This window comes from Carcharhinus amblyrhynchos, chromosome 6 (genome assembly GCF_965287045.1).
Source record: "Carcharhinus amblyrhynchos chromosome 6, sCarAmb.v2.hapA, whole genome shotgun sequence".
Classification (NCBI taxonomy): domain Eukaryota; kingdom Metazoa; phylum Chordata; class Chondrichthyes; order Carcharhiniformes; family Carcharhinidae; genus Carcharhinus; species Carcharhinus amblyrhynchos.
The window spans coordinates 17,438,249-17,457,447 of NC_137329.1; the positions used below are offsets into that span (position 1 = coordinate 17,438,249).

Here is a 19,199-nt window from a genome sequence, read left to right on the forward strand (position 1 = left end):
CACGTTCATCCATGGGGTTAAGGGGATAGGGTCTGGTTGGGATTGTTGTTGGTGCAGGTTGATGGGCCGAGTAGCCTCCTTCTGCACTGTTGGGATTCTATGAAGATCTCCAAACCAAGGGGAGGCACAAAGAGAATAAATGTCAGTCCCCTGAGCAAGTTGAGTGTTTTACGTATTCCTTTGACCAGCGGGGTGTAAAATCATGTTAACCCACATTTAACCAGCTTAACCGTGAAAGCAAGGCAATTTGTAAAGGCCCAGATTTTCTGGTCTCTGGATTGTCAGAGGCTGGACATGGACACAGGATGCACTTCAGAAGTTTGGTGAAGTCCTGATGCAGACTCTCTGGGAATTGCCTGAGAAGGTTAGACTCCCAATAGGCAATTGCCCTGATCCATGGACCCTCCAAAAAAGTCCCCAATTCTGTGTTATAGTCAGAGACCGCAGAAAGTTCCGCTTCGCTACTGTCACCCAGGAAATGTCGGACAGAAAAATCCCAATCTAACCCTGGGGTAACTATGTAACTGACATCGCCAACTTCCTCCTCAACCCTCTGGCTAATGCCCCTGAACATCCAACTCGCCATCACTTCCTGACTCCTCCCGATCTGACCATCCTAATCCCTCATTCACCTCCCCCTGATCCCCTCCACAACCCAATCCAGAAGCCTAGCTTCCACCACCCAATTACTCCCAACATTCCCTCCTAGCCAACCTGGCTAACTCCCATCACCAGCGGTCTACTCCTCCCACCCCCGATCCTCGATTTCTCCCCAGCCAGACCAGACAAGCCTAAAAACTGACGACTCCTCCTGGCTCAACCTATTGCCTCGAGCCACCAACCCACCTCATCCATCTACCACTCAACCCAGCTGCCACCTCACCCACAAACCTCTCTGCTCAGTTGCCACCCTTCCCAGTTAGCTGCTTAACTCACCCCCCAACCAATTACACACCTAGACACTCACCCACTCACTCAGCCACCCCCTCAGTCATTCACTCACCAACTCATTCACTCACCAACTCATTCACTCACCCACCCACTTACTCACTCACTCATTCACTTACCAACTTACCCAATCACTCAGTCACTCACCCACCCACACACTTAGTCATTCACTCACCCACGCACTCACTCAGTCACCACTCATTCGCTCACCAACTCACTCACTCATTCATTCACCCACTTACCCATTCACTCACCCACTCCCTCACTCACCCACTTACTCATTCACTCACTCCCTCAGTCACTCACTCACTGACTCACCCCCCACTCACACCCATTCATCTGCTCACTCAGTCACTCACCCATTCACCCACTCACTCACCCACCTACTCACCCATTCACCACTCATTCATTCACCATTCATTCACTCACCCACCCACTCATTCACTCACCCACTTACCCACTCATCACCATCCCCTCACTCACTCCAGAAGTCATAGCATGAAAACTTATTCAAAAAGCAGTAGAATCATATCTCCTCTCATCATGACATAAAAGGATCCACTTCCATATATATTAGAATATCTAATTGGATGGGCTGAATGGTCTGTTTCTCTGCTGTACATTAATGACGAAAATAAAATCCAAAGGAAAAGAACTATTTCCCACCAAAAACTTTCCAGCGGGATCTTGATCAATTGGGCCAGTGAGCTGATGAATGGCAGATGGAGTTTAATTTAGAAAATGCGAGGAGAGTCCAGGGGTGTAGGCATGTGAGTAAATTTAGACAAATTTAATTTAGACAATGCATTTTGGTTGATCAAACCAGGGCAGGACTTACTCAGTTAATGGTAGGGTGTTGGGAAGAGTTACAGAACAAAGAGATCTAGGGGTACACGTTCATAGCTCCTTGAAAGTGGAGTCACAGGAGGACAGAGTGGCGAAGAAGGCATTCGGCATGCTTGGTTTCATTGGTCAGAATGTTGAAAACAGTAGTTGGGATGTCTTGTTGACGTTGTACAAGACATTTGGAATACTGTGTACAATTCTGGTCACCCTATTATAGAAAGGATATTATTAAACTAGAAAGAGTGCAGAAAAGATTTACTAGGATGCTACCAGGACTTGATGGATTGAGTTATAAGGAGAGGCTGAATAGAATGGGACTTTTTTCTCTGGACTGTAGGAGGCTGAGGGGTGACTTTATAGAGATCTATAAAATAATGAGGGGCATAGACAAGGTCGATAGTCAATATCTTTTCCCAAAGGTAGGGGAGTCTAAAACTAGAGGGCATAGGTTTAAGATGAGAGAGGAGAGATACAAAAGTGTCCAGAGGGACAATTTTTTTTCACACAGAGGGTGGTGAGTGTCTGGAACAAGCTGCTAGAGGCAGTAGTAGAGGCGAGTACAATCTTATCTTTTAAAAAGCATTTAGATAGTTACATGGGTACAATGGATATAGAGGGATATGGGCCAAATGCGGGAAATTGGGATTAGTTTAGGGGTTCAAAAAAAAAAGGCAGCATAGACAAGTTGGGCCGAAGGGTCTGTTTCCATGCTGTAAACCTCTATGACTCTATAACTATAAATATTCCTCTGGGGTTTCACAAGTTTAAGTGTGTACAACTGTGTATGCAGAGTGGTACATTTGTGAAATTTGTGCTGCTTTGGGGGAAGAGTGTTATTTAAATTCACGTATTTAGGGCAGATTCTTATGTGTAGCGCAAGTTGCTTTTTTTTAAATAATGGTGAATCAAGATGCATTTACAAGATTCAACCAGCGTGTGTCACCCAAAGTCTAAATTGATCCGGACTGGAGACTTTCCGATAAATTCAAACCAGGAGCTTCTTTCTTAATCTCAGCTAATATTCCGAGGGAAATCCTCAGAGCCTGAGGACTCTTTGAAGTAAAGAGCAGAGCAATTATACAAACCAAAAGCCAACAAAATTGCAAATGTCAATCTAAAAACAGGAGTTGTCGGGAAGTAGACAGCAGCTCAGACAGGGCCTGGAAACAGAAAGGACGCGCTGACTTTTTCCAGGAGATACTGTCAAAGTGTAATCAGTCACTTTTGGGGAAGGAAATCTATTCTTAGCAGCTGACAAATGTGTCATTAGTGGTTATTCTTTTACTTAAGCACGCCTAGGGAGACTGGCATTTTGTTCCTGTGTGATTTCCGAGAGGTCAGGTAACTGAGAATTAACACACAGTTACCTCACCAATCGACACTCACAACAAAACGGAGCCAGTCACTCAATAACCCGGGAGCCTGAGAAATATTGGTCACTTACTGAGGGCACCCTGCAGATTAATTAGCTGACTTACGCTTTTTAGAAAAGTTTAAAGTTTATTTATTAGTGCCCAGTTAGTTACATGCAGGAGTACAGGTAGAGTAGTGACAAGTAGGCTTACATTAACACTGCAATGAAGTTACTATGAAAATCCCCCAGTCGCCACACTCCGGCACCTGTTCAGGGAGGGAGAATTTGGCACGGCCAATGCACTTAACCAGTACGTCTTTCAAGTGGGGAAGAGGCAGAAGTCCCTTCACCAAAACCCCTTTATTTAATGTCTCACACTTTCATACCAAGTGCTCTCAGTTAACAGCCCACACTCACAGTCCCAGAGGGGCCGGCACTCCTGGTTAAAGACAGAGCAGGAGACTCCCTGACTGGCCCATCGATTTGGGCCCTTAATCAGGGAGTTCATATTCTAACAGGCCCACCTCAATTGCCTGATTAAAGTCATTACAGGAGGGTCAATCCCAAATAAAGAGAGGGTGCAGCATGCATTGGGTTGAGTTGTGAAAAGCAAAATGTCTTCCAGCTGTTGCACTGAGGAGAACGTGCACAAGGAAGATCTCCAAACCAAGGGAGGGCACAGAGGGAATAAATGACAATCACCTGAGCAAGTTGTGAGTGTTTTGTGTATTTCTTTCACCAGTGGGGTGTAAAATAGTGTTAACCAGCTAAATGGTGAAAGCAAGGTAATTTAAAATGGTCCAAATTTTCCTTTCTCTGGATGTCGGACAAGGCGCACAAAATGCTTTTATCATCTTGAGACATGACTTCTCACTCACAAAGCCATGCTGGCTGTCCCTAATCAGCACTTGCCTTTCTAAATGCCTGTAGATCCTGTCTCTCAGAATACCTTCTAACAACTTACCCACCACAGACGTTAGGCTCTCTGGCCTGTAGTTCCCAGGCTTTTCCCTGCAGCCCTTCTTAAACAAAGGAACAACACTTACCACCCTCCAATCTGAGACACCTCATCTGCTCTCCCAGGGACCCACAACTTCCTTCCTAGCCTCCCACAATGTCCTGGGATACGCTTCATCAGGTCCCTGGGATATATCTATCTTGATGAACTTTAAGACTCTTCCACGCAGGCTTACTGTTTTCCCATTCACTTGACCATTTTAGCAACCTTGTTCTGGCACATAATTGCAATTTCTTCCCCTATCCAAATTGTTCATTTTGTTGTTGATTTTACTGTTTTTGCCTCTTCTGCTCATTACTATTTTCAAGCTTCCTTCTTCGAGCTCCTATTCTCCTGATTCAATCCTTCACTGGACTTGTTTTTATTCTCTCCTTGCTTTTTCATGGAGTTCAGCTTATTCTCTATTGTTTCATCTCCTTCTTCTAAACTTCATTCTGTAATCTTTTTCCATTCTCCAAGATTGCTGTCAGTCATTTTATCTTGTTCTCTTTTTTTATTCATTTGTGGGACATGGGCGTCGCTGGCTGGCCAGCATTTATTGCCCATCCCTAGTTGCCCTTGAGCCAGTATGGTGAGCTGCCTTCTTGCATCGCTGCAGTCCATGTGTTATGGGTTGACCCACATTGTCGTTAGGGAGGGAATTCCAGGATCTTGACCCAGCGACTGCGAAGGAATGGTGAAATATTTCCAAGTCAGGATGGTGAATGGCGGTGGTGTTCCCATGTATGTGCTGTCCTTGTTCTTCTAGATGGAAGTGGTTGTGGGTTTGGAATGTGCTGTCTAAGGATCTTTGGTGAATAGCTGCAGTGCATCTTGTAGATGGTCCACACTGCTGCTACTGAGTGTCGGTGGTGGAGAGAGTGGATGAGATGCCAGTCAAGTGGCTGCTTTGTCCTGGATGGTGTCAAGCTTCTTGAGTGTTGTTGGAGCTGCACCCTTCCAGGCAAGTGGGGACTATTCCATCACACTCCTGACTTGTGCCTTGCAGATGATGGATAGGGTTTGGGGAGTAAGGAGGTGAGTTACTTGCCGCAGTATTCCTAGCCCCTGATATTTGGTTTCCAGTGCAGGAAAATGGCTGTGCAAAACTTTACCTGTGAGGTTCCAAGAGGGGTTCTCCAGTGAATTGGTAGGTAGTCACCCTTCCCCCAGTTCAACGCTGGGATACGAGGAGGTTTTGGTCCATTATCATCAATGGTGATTTCTACACTTTCACATTTAAGGTTGGATAAGCAGTTTGACGAAGAACCAGTGGGCAGTTGACACCCACAGAAATGTTGCCCGGCACTGGGGGAATCAAAAACTGCTGCACCATTGTTCTGTGTTCTTAAATTTGGGTCCTTAGCTCCTCCTGACTGAATTATTTGCACAAACAATTCCAAACAGGTTGTCAAGCACTTTTTTCAAAGCTTTGCCTTCATTTCTGTCATTCCATCTCGACATATCTTCATCGGAATGACGGCTGAGAAAGAATCCCTTTATTCCCTTTGTGGAGGCCCAAAAGCCCTGTAATTGACGTCTTCAATTGCGTCAAAAGATTACAAGATTCAAGTCAGATTTCTGTGGGTAACTCAAGATCTTTCAAAGAGAAGCGAAAGACGCTCTCAAAGCGGCAAATTACTAAGCCAAATATTACTGGGTGAAACACTGACGGGGTAAGTTTGGTGCAACAAGCCTGATGGTGGCAACAAAACCCTGATTCTTTAAGTTTATGAAGTTTATTTATTAGTGTCACAACTAGGCTTACATTAACACTGCAAAGAAGTTACTGAGAGAATTCCCCAATCGCCACACTCTGGCACATGTTCGAGTACACTGAGGGAAAATTTAGCGTGGCCAATGCACCTAACTGGCATGTCATAAGAACATAAGAACATAAGAAATAGGAGCAGGAGTAGGCCATCTGGCCCTTCGAGCCTGCCCCGCCATTCAATAAGATCATGGCTGATCTGTCGCTGCTCAGTTCCACTTACCCGTCCTCTCCCCATAACCCTTAATCCCCTCTCCTATCAAAAACCCATCAACCCGCGTCTTAAAAATATTTAGCGAGGCAGCCTCCACCACTTCAACGGGTAGAGAATTCCAGAGATTCACCACCCTTTGAGTGAAGAAGTTCCTCCTCAACTCCGTTCTAAACCGCCCCCCTTTTATCTTGAGGCTGTGCCCCCTAGTCCTACTGTCTTTTTTGAGTGGGAAGAGTCTCTCCACCTCTATCCTATCCATCCCATTCATCATCTTATACGTCTCAATGAGATCTCCCCTCATTCTTCTAAACTCTAACGAGTACAAGCCCGGTTTATTCAGCCTCTCCTCATAGCTCAACCCCCTCAACTCCGGTATCAGCCTAGTAAACCTCCTCTGCACTCCCTCCAAGGCCAAAATATCTTTGCGCAGGTGCAGCGCCCAAAAATGCACACAGTACTCCAGTTGCGGCCTCACCAATGCCCTATACAGCTGCAGCAAGACCTCCCTACTTTTATATTCAATCCCCCTCGCTATGAAGGCCAGCATCCCATTCGCCTTCCTGACCACCTGTTGCACCTGCAAGCTGGGTTTTTGCGACTCATGCACAAGGACCCCGAGGTCCCTCTGCACCGTCGCCTGCTGCAGTTTTTCGCCCCGTAAGTATTAGTCCTTCCTTTTTGGATAATTATGGATAATTACAAGTACTTTATTGTGAATCTGCTGGGGTTAATCACAGAGTAACTCTAATGGGTTGTTTCCAGTTCAGAGAATCCCATCTCAACAGAGCTAGCTTCCTTTCTCTTGAATTAGAAAAAGGTTTTTAAATTTCCGACAAAAATAACATGCATTTGTATATCGCCTTTCACAACTTCAGGGCATCGCAAGGAGCTTCATGTCCAGTGGAAAAATTTATTTGACGTGTAGTCATAGTTGTAATGTAGAAAAAAAATGCAACAGTTTGAAGTGTGCGGCACGTGCCAGCAGATCGATCATCTCGTTATCTACAATTAGTCAATGTTTTTTTTTACTGTGTACAAAGGAATAAGTTTATTTATTGGTATCACAAGTCAGCTTACATTAACACTGCAATGAAGTTACAGTGAAAATCCCCTAGTTGCCACACTCCAGCACCTGTTCGGGTACGTGAGGGAGAATTTAGCACGGCCAATGCACCTAACCAGCATGCCTTTTGGACTATGGAAGGAAACTGGAGTACCTGGAGGAAACCCACGCAGACACGTGGAGAATGTGCAGACTTGCGCACACACAGTGACCCGAGCCGGGAGTTGAACCCAGGTCCCTGGCGCTGTGAGGCAGCAATGCTAACCGCTGTGCCACTGTGTTAGCTGTGCTGTGGTTAAATTCAAGCTTACTATCCGGAATTAGATGTAGTCTTAAATAAGATTTTACTTATGTGCGTTGGACATAACCTATAGCTCGAAGTTTTTGTTTCATTTTTAGAGGTTGCCCTATAAGTCCATGGGTTTGTTTAGATGCCTGAGGCTTTATGACCTTAAATGGTATAAAATAAACTGGGCTTTTGTCTCGCAACCAGGAGCCCATACAGAAAAGCAAGAGCAGTTTGAGTGCAGTTGGAACAATTTAACTCAGAAACAGAGTTTTCCAAAGAAACTACTGCAACAAAAACAAGATAGGAGGCTGCAGAGAGATGCCCCAAAGTAAAGAACAGAAAAGTCCCAGAAATCAGGAAATGGGATAGAAGGAAATCCCACAGATGCAAAGAGAATTCCTCAGGATGTAAGCTTGTGAAAAGCCAGAGATCCAAGGTGACCCAAAGGTTGATAACACCTTAATGCAGCTTGTGAAGTAATGCTGTTCTGTTAGCATGGCTGGGTTTCTGATGGAAGCCTGAATGTATGTGGCAATCCAGGGGAGAAGCATTGGAAGGTGAGCTTTAAACCCTGGAGATGGATCCAGGGTGAAGAAATCCAGGAGAAGGCATTGTTTGGGAAAAGACTCCAAGGCATATTGGAAACCCTGGTGTAAAAGATAGAGTTCCGGGTGAAACAATTTGATTCTTTTGGATGGCACTGCTGCCTCACTGTGCCAGGAACGCTGGTTCAATTCTGGCCTCAGGTCACTGTCTCTGGAGAGTTTGCATGTTCTCCCTGCGTCTATGTTGATTTCCTCAGGCGCTCCGGTTTCCTCCCACAGTGTAAAGATGTATGGGTTAAGTTGACTGGCCGTGTTAAATTGACCCTAGGCTCGACGGGCTGAATGGCCTCCTTCTGCACTGTGGGGATTCTACGATTTCTATGACTACCATGTACCAAACATCTGGGGGGATTGATGAGAAATCCATACGAGTTATTTTGGGTTGCATCTGCCTCCCAAAAGTGCTGAATTGGTGGGAAAACTGTTCTAGGTCCCAACTGTTTTGTCAGATCAGCTTCTCACTGAATCTCCTCACTCTGTGTACTGCAGAGGTCCCAGTCGTGAATCTCATTAAAAAACCGGGGGTGGGGTGGGGGGGGGCGGCCTATTTGCCCCAGACTTCAGTTGTTCTGGAACTCTGCACATGCGCAGTGGTCCCGATCTGTCAGACTCTCCATTTGCTGACTAGCTCGATCACTGGCCAGCCTGAGACCATTGTACATTGTACTACCCTTCCAGCCCTCCTACCCCCCCCACCCCCCACACAGCCCAATAGTGGCCGCCACAACAATTCCTGGGCCAGTTCTTACACCCCCCCCGTCCCAGAACGGCCTGATGTCCAGCCCACCTTCCCCAGCACAGGCGATCCTTCCACCCCCTCACATTGGTAGACCCTCTTTCCTCCACTCCGCTGACCCCCCTGGGTCAGACGACCTCCCCCACCCCTAGGAAGCAGGCCCCCCTCCCCTGGAAGACCACCATCACCTCCAGCCCGCCCCAATCGCTGGCCTTCCTCCATCCCAGACTGATCCCAATGCAGAGTGGCAGCAAGACCCCCATCCCCACCGTTCAGCCCTAGGCCCCGCCCACATTAGGTCCCAACCCCTTGGAAATGCCCAATGGGCAGTGCCAGGAGATGCAGGCTGGCACTGTCAGGATGCCCACATCTAGGAGGTACCACCGCCTGCCACCCAACCCCTGCAGAGCCCCGATTGCCCCCCCTTCATTCTGGTGGGCTCTCCTGCTAGTTCCATGAACATGAGGAGCTCGTCTGAACCCTGTCGGAATGAAATACTCCTGGTGGGGTGGGAGATTCAATCAGGATTGGTAATGTCCCGATAATGACATTTAAAATACATTTAAAATATGTGAAAAAAAGATTCAAATGACTTATCTGCCTTCCCACCAGTTTCCAGCGTGGTCTGGCCTGAGACTGTTCTCCAGCTCTGGGAGATGTGCGTGCATTCCCGGTGCATGTGCAAATCCAGGAACAAGGCTGACGACACACATCTCCCACCCCGACCCACCAGAGAAGGGTCGGGATGGGAGAATCGCGGCCCTGTTTCCAAGTGTGGTGTATCTGACCACATTTTGCCTATTGGTTTGCATGGGACTGTGCACTTACAGCGGACATTTGAGTACAAGATAGATTTTGTAACTTGTGTTATCCTTATTAATATAGATATAATATATCTGCAAAGGTATAGCTGAGGTGAAGGAGCAGTTCATTTTCATTCATATTTTCCTGTTGAATAAATGTTTTATTCTGTTGTTAGACGTATATCACTTGACTCTTGTGATTCTGTTCAGAAGCTGCCCTGCACATATTGAATTAAGAAATAAAAGTTAGGCTCTATCAAGCCTGGCTCCACTCTGAGATCTGACTTGTCCGGTAGTAACATCAGCTGGGATCATAACGCTACCACAAAATAGTTACCATGCCAATCCTCAGTCTGGTATTATTATAAAGGCATTATCGACCTTGTCTGGCCTCTCAGGTAGACAGAGAAGATCCCATGACTTTATTCAAAGAAGAACAAAGGAAGTCTCCCCAGCATCCTGAACAATATTTATCTCTCAGCCAATATTATTAAAACAGGTGGTCTGGTGAGAGTCATGGTGTGGGATCTTGCTGTGCACAAGTTAGCAGCCATGTCACCTGCATTACAACACTGGCACCATTCCAGAAGTATTCCATTGGCTATGAAATGCTCAGAAGCAATGTGAGGTTCTGGAAGGTGCTGTCTAAACACAGGTCTTTCTCTTATCTTGCCAGTGCTGCACTCGAGCTGTGGGTCAGCTAATGTAACTCATTCAGAAACTCCCCTCCACCCTCGTGCTCAGTATCTCATTTCCACTCACTGCCTCCTTGGTAGCCCAACTATTGTAACTGAGGCAGTAAAAGAGGCATTAATTAGAGACAGAGGTAGATAGGTTCTTGATTGGTGAAGGGATCAAAGATTACAGGGAAAAAGAGGAAGAGTGGGGCTGAGAAACTTATCAGCTATGATTGAATGGCAGAGCAGACTAGATGGGACCAAATGGCTTAATTCTGCTCAACATCTGATGATCTTATGGTCTTATGATTCGTACAAATTCCCACAAAGACTGGTGCGCTAATGCCACTTTTAAATAAATGATGTGCAGTTGTTAATTAAATTGTTTAAATTAGGTTTATTGGCCATGCAAAATTGATCCTTAATATCAGGGGGATTAGCAGGGTAAATATATGGGGTTATGGGGAGAGGGCTTCAGTGAGATTGTTGTCGATACAGGTGTGATGGGCCGAATAGCCTCTTTTTGCACTGTAGAGATTTTAATAGAGCAAGATTGCACTGTAGCTGCATTGTTCCATTGTCTGTCATTAATATGTGTTCGTTGGCATCACAGACACGGCTAATCATCTTAATAATTCCAAACATTCTCAGAAGCAGAAACCAAAGCAAAGAAAAGCCCTGCGGCAGCTGGCTCCTCAGCATACCTCCGCTCTCTGAATCATAATAATTTGGGTCCAGCCCTCTCTCCAGCAGCTTAGCGATTTTCTCAACTGCCCGATGTTGAACGTAATCCATGAATTTTCTGAGGTTGGCCTGGAGAGAACAAAAACACAATTGTTTGGAAAGTACCTGGGGCAGTGACACCGACATAGCAGACTCAGCAGAACTTAAACCAAGTATCGTTTATCACCACAGTCAATGAGGAATAGCTCCTTGGGACATGCAGCAATTAGCAAGTATATTGGAGGACTATTCCCAGGACTTCTTAAACACGTCTGGTTTGTTGCAAAGGAAGGAAAGATAAGAAGAAAGGAAGGCTACGGTTTGCTTTGGACATTTTTAGTATTGATTTGCTTGACTGGAACAAGAAACTTGCCAACAAACCTGCTAATCCGCAACTGGCCACATTTCAGTAAACAATAGGAATGTGATACTTGAACTCGAGTTTCTGTCCCGAAGAAATGCTGTTGGACAAGTGATCATATTTAAGCTCACCCAGTGTGTTGCTCACACACTAAAACCTTGGCTTATGTACTGCAGCATCTTGTCTTAAAAGCACTGAGGGCCAGCTCCATAGACACAAAGCCTTACAGCGCAGAAGGAGACCAGTTGGCTCATGGTGCTGGCGCCAGCACTTTCAGGGAGCTGTCCTATTCGTCCCACTCTGCTGCTCTTGCTCCACAACTGCACACTTTCCTGCCTTACCAATTCTCTAACCAATTATTTCTTTGAAAGTTATGATTGAATCTTCTTCTGGTCACCCTTTTCAGGCAGTGACTTCATTACAACTTGCTGCATTTTTTTTTATTCACTTTTACAGGATGTGGACATTGCTGGCTGAACCCAGCATTTATTACCCATCCCTCCATTTCAGAGGGCATTTCGGAGTCAACCACATTGCTGTGGGTCTGGAGTCACATTTAGACCAGACCGGGTAAGGACGGCAGATTTCTTTCCCTAAAGGACATTTGCGAACCAGATGGGTTTTATGACAATCAATGATGGTTTCACGGTCCCCAGAACATTACCCTGAGTCTCTGGGTTGCTAGTCCAGTGATAATTCCACTGTGCTACCATCTCCCCTAAAACAATTGCCTCATCTCACCTCTGACTATTTTCCAAATTTTAAAGAACAAAGGACAAAGCAATGTGCGGGTTAGGTTGATTGGCCATGCTAAAATTACCCCGTAGTGTCCTGAGATGCGTAGGTTAGAGGGATTAGCGGGTAAAATATGTAGTGATATGGGGTAGGGCCAGGGTGGGATTGTGGTCGGTGCAGACTGGATGGGCCGAATCCAGGGAATCAGGGTAATGTTCGGGGGACCCGAGTTCGAATCCCACCATGGCAACTGATGAAATTTGAATTCAATAAAAATCTGAAATTAAAAGTCTAATGATGACCATGAAACCATCATTGATTGTCGTAAAACCCATCTGGTTCGCAAATGTCCTTTTGGGAAAGAAATTTGCCGTCTTACCCAGGTTTCTATGATTCTATAGCACAGAAACAGGGCCTTCAGCCCTTCAAGCCTGTGCCGATCATGATGCCTGGAATAAAAAACTCCTGCCTTACTCGGTCGGTATCCCTTTATTCGTTCCTTATTCATGTACTCATCCAGATGCCTCCTAAATGTTGCTAATATGCCTGCTCCCACCACCTCCTCTGGCAATACATTCCAGGCACCCACCACTCTGCGTGAAAACCTTTCCCCTCTCACCTTGAACCTGTGCCCTCTTATGATTGACATTTCCACCTTTGGAAAAAGCCTCTGACTATCCACCTCCAATCTATCTGTATCCTGTTGTATCCTCTGACAATCCTCGGCACTATCAGCAACTCCGCCAATCTTCATGTCATCCACAGACTTACTAATCAGAACACCCACATTTTCCTCTAGGTCATTTATATGTACCAAAAACAACAGAGATCCCAGCATTGATTCCTGTGAACACCACTAGCTACAAATCTCCATTCTGAAAAACACCCTTCCACCACTACTCTCTGCCTTCTATAACCAAGCCAGTTCTGTATCCATCTAGCCAGCCCACCCCAAATTCCATGTGACTTTAGTTTTTATACCAGTCTGCAATGTGGGACCTTGTCAAATGCCTTACTAAGGTCCATTTAAACTACATGCACAACATTCCCTCATCAATTATTTTTGTCACCTCTTTAAAAATCTCAATCAAGTTGGTGAGACATGACCTTCCCCGTACAAAACCATGCTGCCTGTCACTAACAAGTCCATATTCCTTCAAAATGCATACATCCTGTCCCTCAGTATCTTCTCCAAAAGCTTCCCCACCACCCTTATCGGGCTCACTGGCCTACAATCTGTTGGATTATCCCTGCTTACCTTACCATCCTCTGGTTGCTGATTTTTCTGCCATTTAGAGACAATGTCTCCCCTTTTCCCCAATAAAAATCCTCCATAATTTTCCAAACTCCTGCATCAAACCTTCAACTCTCTCCTTCCCAACAATTCCCATGAGCAGCAGCCCTAACCTCAGACCTGTGTGTAGATCCTAGAACCTGAGAGAACAAAGGGAGGCTATTCAGCCCATCACACCTGTGCAAGCTCTTTCAAAGAGCAATTGCACTGATTCTCAAATTTCTAGCCCTGCTTTTGTCCGGATTAAATGAGTTGCTCTTCCTCAATGATGGTTGCAACTCCCTTTCAAAATTATTTATGGAATCAGCTTCCACCGCCAGTTGGGAAAGGCAAATTGTGCGGAGGGTGTGGAGAGTCTGCAGAAGGATCTAGATAGGCTGGGTGAATGGGCCAGGAAATGGCAAATGGAATTTAATGTTGGCAAGTGTGAGGTGGTCCACTTTGGTAGGAAGAATGGTAGGAAGGACTATTACTTACGTGGCGAAAAACTGCAGCAGGCGACGGTGCAGAGGGACCTCGGGGTCCTTGTGCATGAGTCGCAAAAACCCAGCCTGCAGGTGCAGCAGGTGGTCAGGAAGGCGAATGGGATGCTGGCCTTCATAGCGAGGGGGATTGAATATAAAAGTAGGGAGGTCTTGCTGCAGCTGTATAGGGCATTGGTGAGGCCGCAGCTGGAGTACTGTGTGCAGTTTTGGGCGCCGCACCTGCGCAAGGATATTTTGGCCTTGGAGGGAGTGCAGAGGAGGTTTACTAGGCTGATACCGGAGTTGAGGGGGTTGAGCTATGAGGAGAGGCTGAATAAACTAGGCTTGTACTCGTTAGAGTTTAGAAGAATGAGGGGAGATCTCATTGAGACGTATAAGATGATGAATGGGATGGATAGGATAGAGGTGGAAAGACTCTTCCCGCTCAAAAAAGACAGTAGGACTAGGGGGCACAGCCTCAAGATAAAGGGGGGGCAGTTCAGAACGGAGTTGAGGAGGAACTTCTTCACTCAAAGGGTGGTGAATCTCTGGAATTCTCTGCCCGTTGAAGTGGTGGAGGCTGCCTCGCTAAATATTTTTAAGAAGCGGGTTGATGGGTTTTTGATAAGAGAAGGGATTAAGGGTTATGGGGAGAGGGCGGGAAAGTGGAACTGAGCCACGACAGATCAGCCATGATCTTATTGAATGGCGGGGCAGGCTCGAAGGGCCAGATGGCCTACTCCTGCTCCTATTTCTTATGTTCTTATGTTCTTATGTTCAAGTGTTCAAAATTCCTCAAAGGATAAAAAACCTCCGCCTCATCTCCTCTTTAAATTGTCAATGATTCCAAACTTCTGGCTTCTGGTTATTCACCCACCTGCCAAAGGTTACAGCCTTTCTCTATCAACTCTATAAAAAAACTTGGATAATCTTGTCGGACAAAACTCCGATTAGCTGGTAGCTAACAGGGGTGGGTGGGCGTCCATCAAAGGGGTTAGCAAAAGATGTGACCCCCAGCTCGGTCTCACTGAGAGTTATGTATGCTGGGGGAAGAGCCCCTTTAAGGGAATGGGTCAGGTGACCTGGGGTGTGGTGCGAGCTGGCTGGGAACCTGGGTAGACAGTCAATGTTTGGAGTGTGGAGCAAGTAGACTGAATAAAGATCTGTGTGTTTCCTGACGCCCCGCTGCGGAATAGTCCTTGAGAAGACCCCTTGGAGAGTCAACACAAACCATATTTGTGTCCAGCTTTCTGCTGCTAGTCAGTCCTGCATTTCTGATGACACACTGTTTGAATATAATTGGTTGATATTCAGTGGTGCCATTTCCTTGCTGGATAAATGACGTTCAAAGAAGCAGAACAGCAGTTTAACTGATACAATCAAATCCAGTAACCCATTTCATAATGACATTTTTATCAGTAGCTTAGCCTGGGGAGGAGGTTAGGAATTACTTCAATTGCAGCCAATTATTTCTTAATTGAGCAAAAGCCAATAATAGTTGCTGGTTGACAGCAGTTGGAGATTTTCGGGGTGATGGATTGACTTGCCAAATCCCCTCCGCCAAACCAGATACCCTTGGGCAAGAAACTCACCTCAGGCCGTCACCCAGAATGGATGCTCTCGGATGACCCGCTCAGCTGGTGCCTAATACTCAGCTGCAGTGCAGTCAATGGAACTAAATGTCAGGCCGTGAATCTGATAATTTTACATCAAAAGCCTTGACAAATTTCTTGTCCTGGGTATTGAGTTTGCGTGACTGGCAGATATGCCCTACAAATCAGACAAGTTTGATCTCCAATGCGGCAGGGAAATAATCCACAGTTTATACATTTTTTTTGTGTCACAGGTAGGCTTACATTAACACTGCAAATGCAGTTACTGTGATAACCCCCCAGTTGCCACACTCTGGCACCTGTTCGGGCACACTGAGGGAGAATTTAGCATGGCCAATGCACCTAACCAGCACATCTTTCAGATTGTGGGAGGAAATGGGAGCATCTGGAGGAAACCCATACAGCCAAGGGGAGAGCGTGCAGACTCCGCATAGACAGTGACCCCAGCTGGAATCGAACTCGGGTCCCTGGCACTGTAAGGCAGCAGTGCTAACCACTGTGCCACTGTAATGACTGCTGATGCACTTGATCATCTCAATCACAGCATTGTAAAGACCCACGTTCACAGACTTCATTAGTGAACACAAAAGGTATTTGAGCAGCACAGTGGCACAATTCCGGACTCGGGTAACTGTCTGTGTGGAATAGGCACATTCTTCCTGTGTCTGCATGGATTTCCTCCAGTTTCCTGCCACACTCCAAAGATGTGCGGGTTAGATAGACTGGCCATGCTGAACCTTCAATGTGAGGGGGAACTAGCAAGGTAAATTTGTGAGGTTACAGGTCAGAGGAAAGATGGGATTGCTGTAGGTGCAGGCTCGATGGGCCAAATAGCCTCCTTCTGCACTGTAGGGATTCTATGATTTGTTCATAAGAATTGTACAGCAGGCCACACAGGCTGTAGCTGGCTCCCAAAATGTCTTTTTGCCTGAGAGCTTCTCCACCATGAGGTGATTCCACATTCTGAACCTGATAGGTCACACAGGCCATGTGACCCTTACTCAGCTGTGTTGCCCTTAAAGGGATAATCATCACAGCATCCACCCTACCAAACCCCCTCACAATCCCTCATGCCACCGGGAATTCTGGCTACAACATTAACCAACCCGTTTACTTGCGCAGTTACATGAACAGAAATGTTATTTTTATTCCGAGAATTTACTTACTTGTCTTGCGAAGTGAAATATCCAAAATTTAATAAGAATTTAATAGGAAACTGAGTAGTAAATTTGGCAAAGAATCGTAATTGTTCTTCTCTCTGGGTGACACATGTTCCGTTTTAAAAGATGATGAAGATGATGAAAGTACGCTCACCTTTGTATGAAGTTTGGAAATTTGCTTTTCGTCAATGTTAGCTTGCTTGTAGACTCGTTTCTTGTAGCAAAACTGGAAACCGAAACAGATACATTTTCCTTGATTTAATTCACAGTGATCTTTATCAATAAAACCATGTCGCTAGCTTTTACAGAAGCAAACAGAGTTGAATGAAAAGAAAATTAATTGCAAAGTGGTCATAGTAGAAATGCATGTGTCAGCTTGGTGGATCCAAGTGGGTCCTCATTCCCCAAGCTACGTCCAAGTCCCACTCTTAAGAATCGAGCCTTTATTGTCCTGCGCTGAACAAGTATTACATTAACAAGAGTGCCATCCTTCAGGAGAGACCATAACCCTGCTGTAGTGGATGTAAGAGCTTTGAGGAGAGCTCTTGGCAAAAGAGATTTGGATCTCCAGGTTGATGAAACACCCGAGTACAGAGTAAATCCAGATAAGTACAGTGCAGATCTGTAAAGGAAGCTTCTCAATTCACGTGGATGATTGTCCCACAGGGTGTTCTGGACAGCATTTTCATCTCAGCCTGCTGTGTACGAGCAAACTCAATAGAGATTTGCCTAGAACAATTTGCGATTCATTTGTAAGTTATTAGATGTGCTAAGCGGTGCAGGTTAGGTGGATTGGCCATGCTAAATTGCCCCTTAGTGTCCCAAGATGTGTAGGTTAGGGGATTAGCAGGGTAAATGCATGGGGTTATGGGGATAGGGCCTGGGTAAGATGCTTAGTTAGAAACTCAATGGGCCAAATAGCCTCCTTCTGCACAGTTGGGATTCAATGATTTGATTTTTGATTTGATTTAATTTATCATTGTCACATGTATTGGGATACAGTGAAAAGTATTATTTCTTGAGTGCTATACAGACAAAGCATGCCTTTCATAGAGTACTTAGGGGTGAAAGAAAGGAAGGGTTGCAGAATATAGTATTAGAGTCATAACTACGGTGTAGAGAAAGATCAACTTAATATAAGATAGGTCCATTCAAGAGTCTGATGGCAGCAGGGAAGAAGCTGTCTTGAGCGGTTGGTACATGCTCTTAGATTTTGTATCTTTTTCCCGATATTAGAAGGTGAAAGAAAGTGTATCCAGGGTTGTGTGGGGTCCTTGATTATGCTGACTACTGTTCTGAGGCAGCGGGAAGTGTAGACAGAGTCAATGGATGGAGGGGCTGGTTTGCGTGATGGACTGGGCTATCAAACCACTGCCCCCTGTGCTCTCCTGAGTGGTCATATAAAAGCTCCCACATCACTATTCGAGGAAGAGTAAATGCATCTTCCTGGCATCATAGTCAACATCTATCCCTCAACTAACATTAAGATGAATATCTGGACATATATCTCATTTGTGTTGCAGCTTTGTACACTAATTTCTTACTGTGTTTCCCACATTTCAACAGAAATAAGCCATTGCCTAAGTAGTACTTTGGGATATTGTGAAGTCAATATATAAATTTGTCTCAACATGTCAATTTTTAAAATTCTCAAATCACCAAATTTGGTAATGTCAATAATCAGAATGACTGAGTTTTTTAAAAATTCATTCGTGGGACATTGGTGCCGTTAGCTGGTCAGTACTTATTGCTTATCCCTAGTTGCCCTTACTGAATGGTTTGCTAGGCCATTTCAGAGGACAATTGAGAGTCAACCACATTGCTGTGGCTCTGGAGTCACAACTTGGGCAGACCAGGCAAGGATGGTGGATTTCCTCCCCAAAAGGACATTAATGAACCAGATGAGTTTTTCTGACAATCAATAATGGTTTCATGGTCATCAGTAGATTCTTAATTCCAGATCTTTTTTATTGAATTAAAATTCTAGCATCTGCCGCGGCAGGATTTGAACCCGGGTCCCAAAATATTAGCTAAGCTTCTGGATTAAAAGTCAAGTGATAATACCACTAGGCTATCGCCTCCCTGTTGTTGGGTCATTTGGTAAAAGGAGATCCAGAAAGCCATTGGCTCTCTTGCCACTGGTTACCTCGAGTGAGGGAACTCCTTTGTTGATTGGTTGGGGGTATTCTTTGAGTAGGCGCTCCTCATCCAAGAACTTGCCGTCTCTTCCATTGCTTGCTGGCTGGAACAGTCCATAGTTCAGCACGTCTTTCAAACTATGGTTTAGAGTGCACAGGATCCGTTGCTTGGCAACCCACACAGTGGCATCCGGATTAAACCGCATACATTTCTGTAAAAGATGGCAGAGTGAAACTGTACCGAACAATGAATGAATTCAAGACATTTCACTTCTCCAAAATGTGTCCTTTTACTATGATTACGGCACTGATTTATGGTGTTCATGCCAATAGGTCTTCAATATCTAAGTTAAAAATCCCAGATCAAAAACATGGAATTTGACTTATAGAAGCATAAAATCCCCACAG

General features: G+C 45.4%; 1 protein-coding gene across 2 annotated transcripts in view; it reads right to left on the reverse strand.

The window, feature by feature from the left end:
- Positions 1 to 19,199, reverse strand: part of shank2b (SH3 and multiple ankyrin repeat domains 2b) — a 919,901-nt gene that overhangs the window by 722,197 nt on the left and 178,505 nt on the right. For both annotated transcript variants that reach the window (XM_080189952.1, XM_080189951.1), the window contains exons 4-6: positions 18,800 to 19,003; positions 16,808 to 16,879; positions 11,008 to 11,116 (exon numbers count right to left, since the gene is read on the reverse strand). In XM_080189952.1, coding sequence (XP_080046078.1) covers positions 11,008 to 11,116; positions 16,808 to 16,879; positions 18,800 to 19,003 — 385 coding nt within the window. The remainder of the gene's footprint in view (positions 1 to 11,007; positions 11,117 to 16,807; positions 16,880 to 18,799; positions 19,004 to 19,199) is intronic.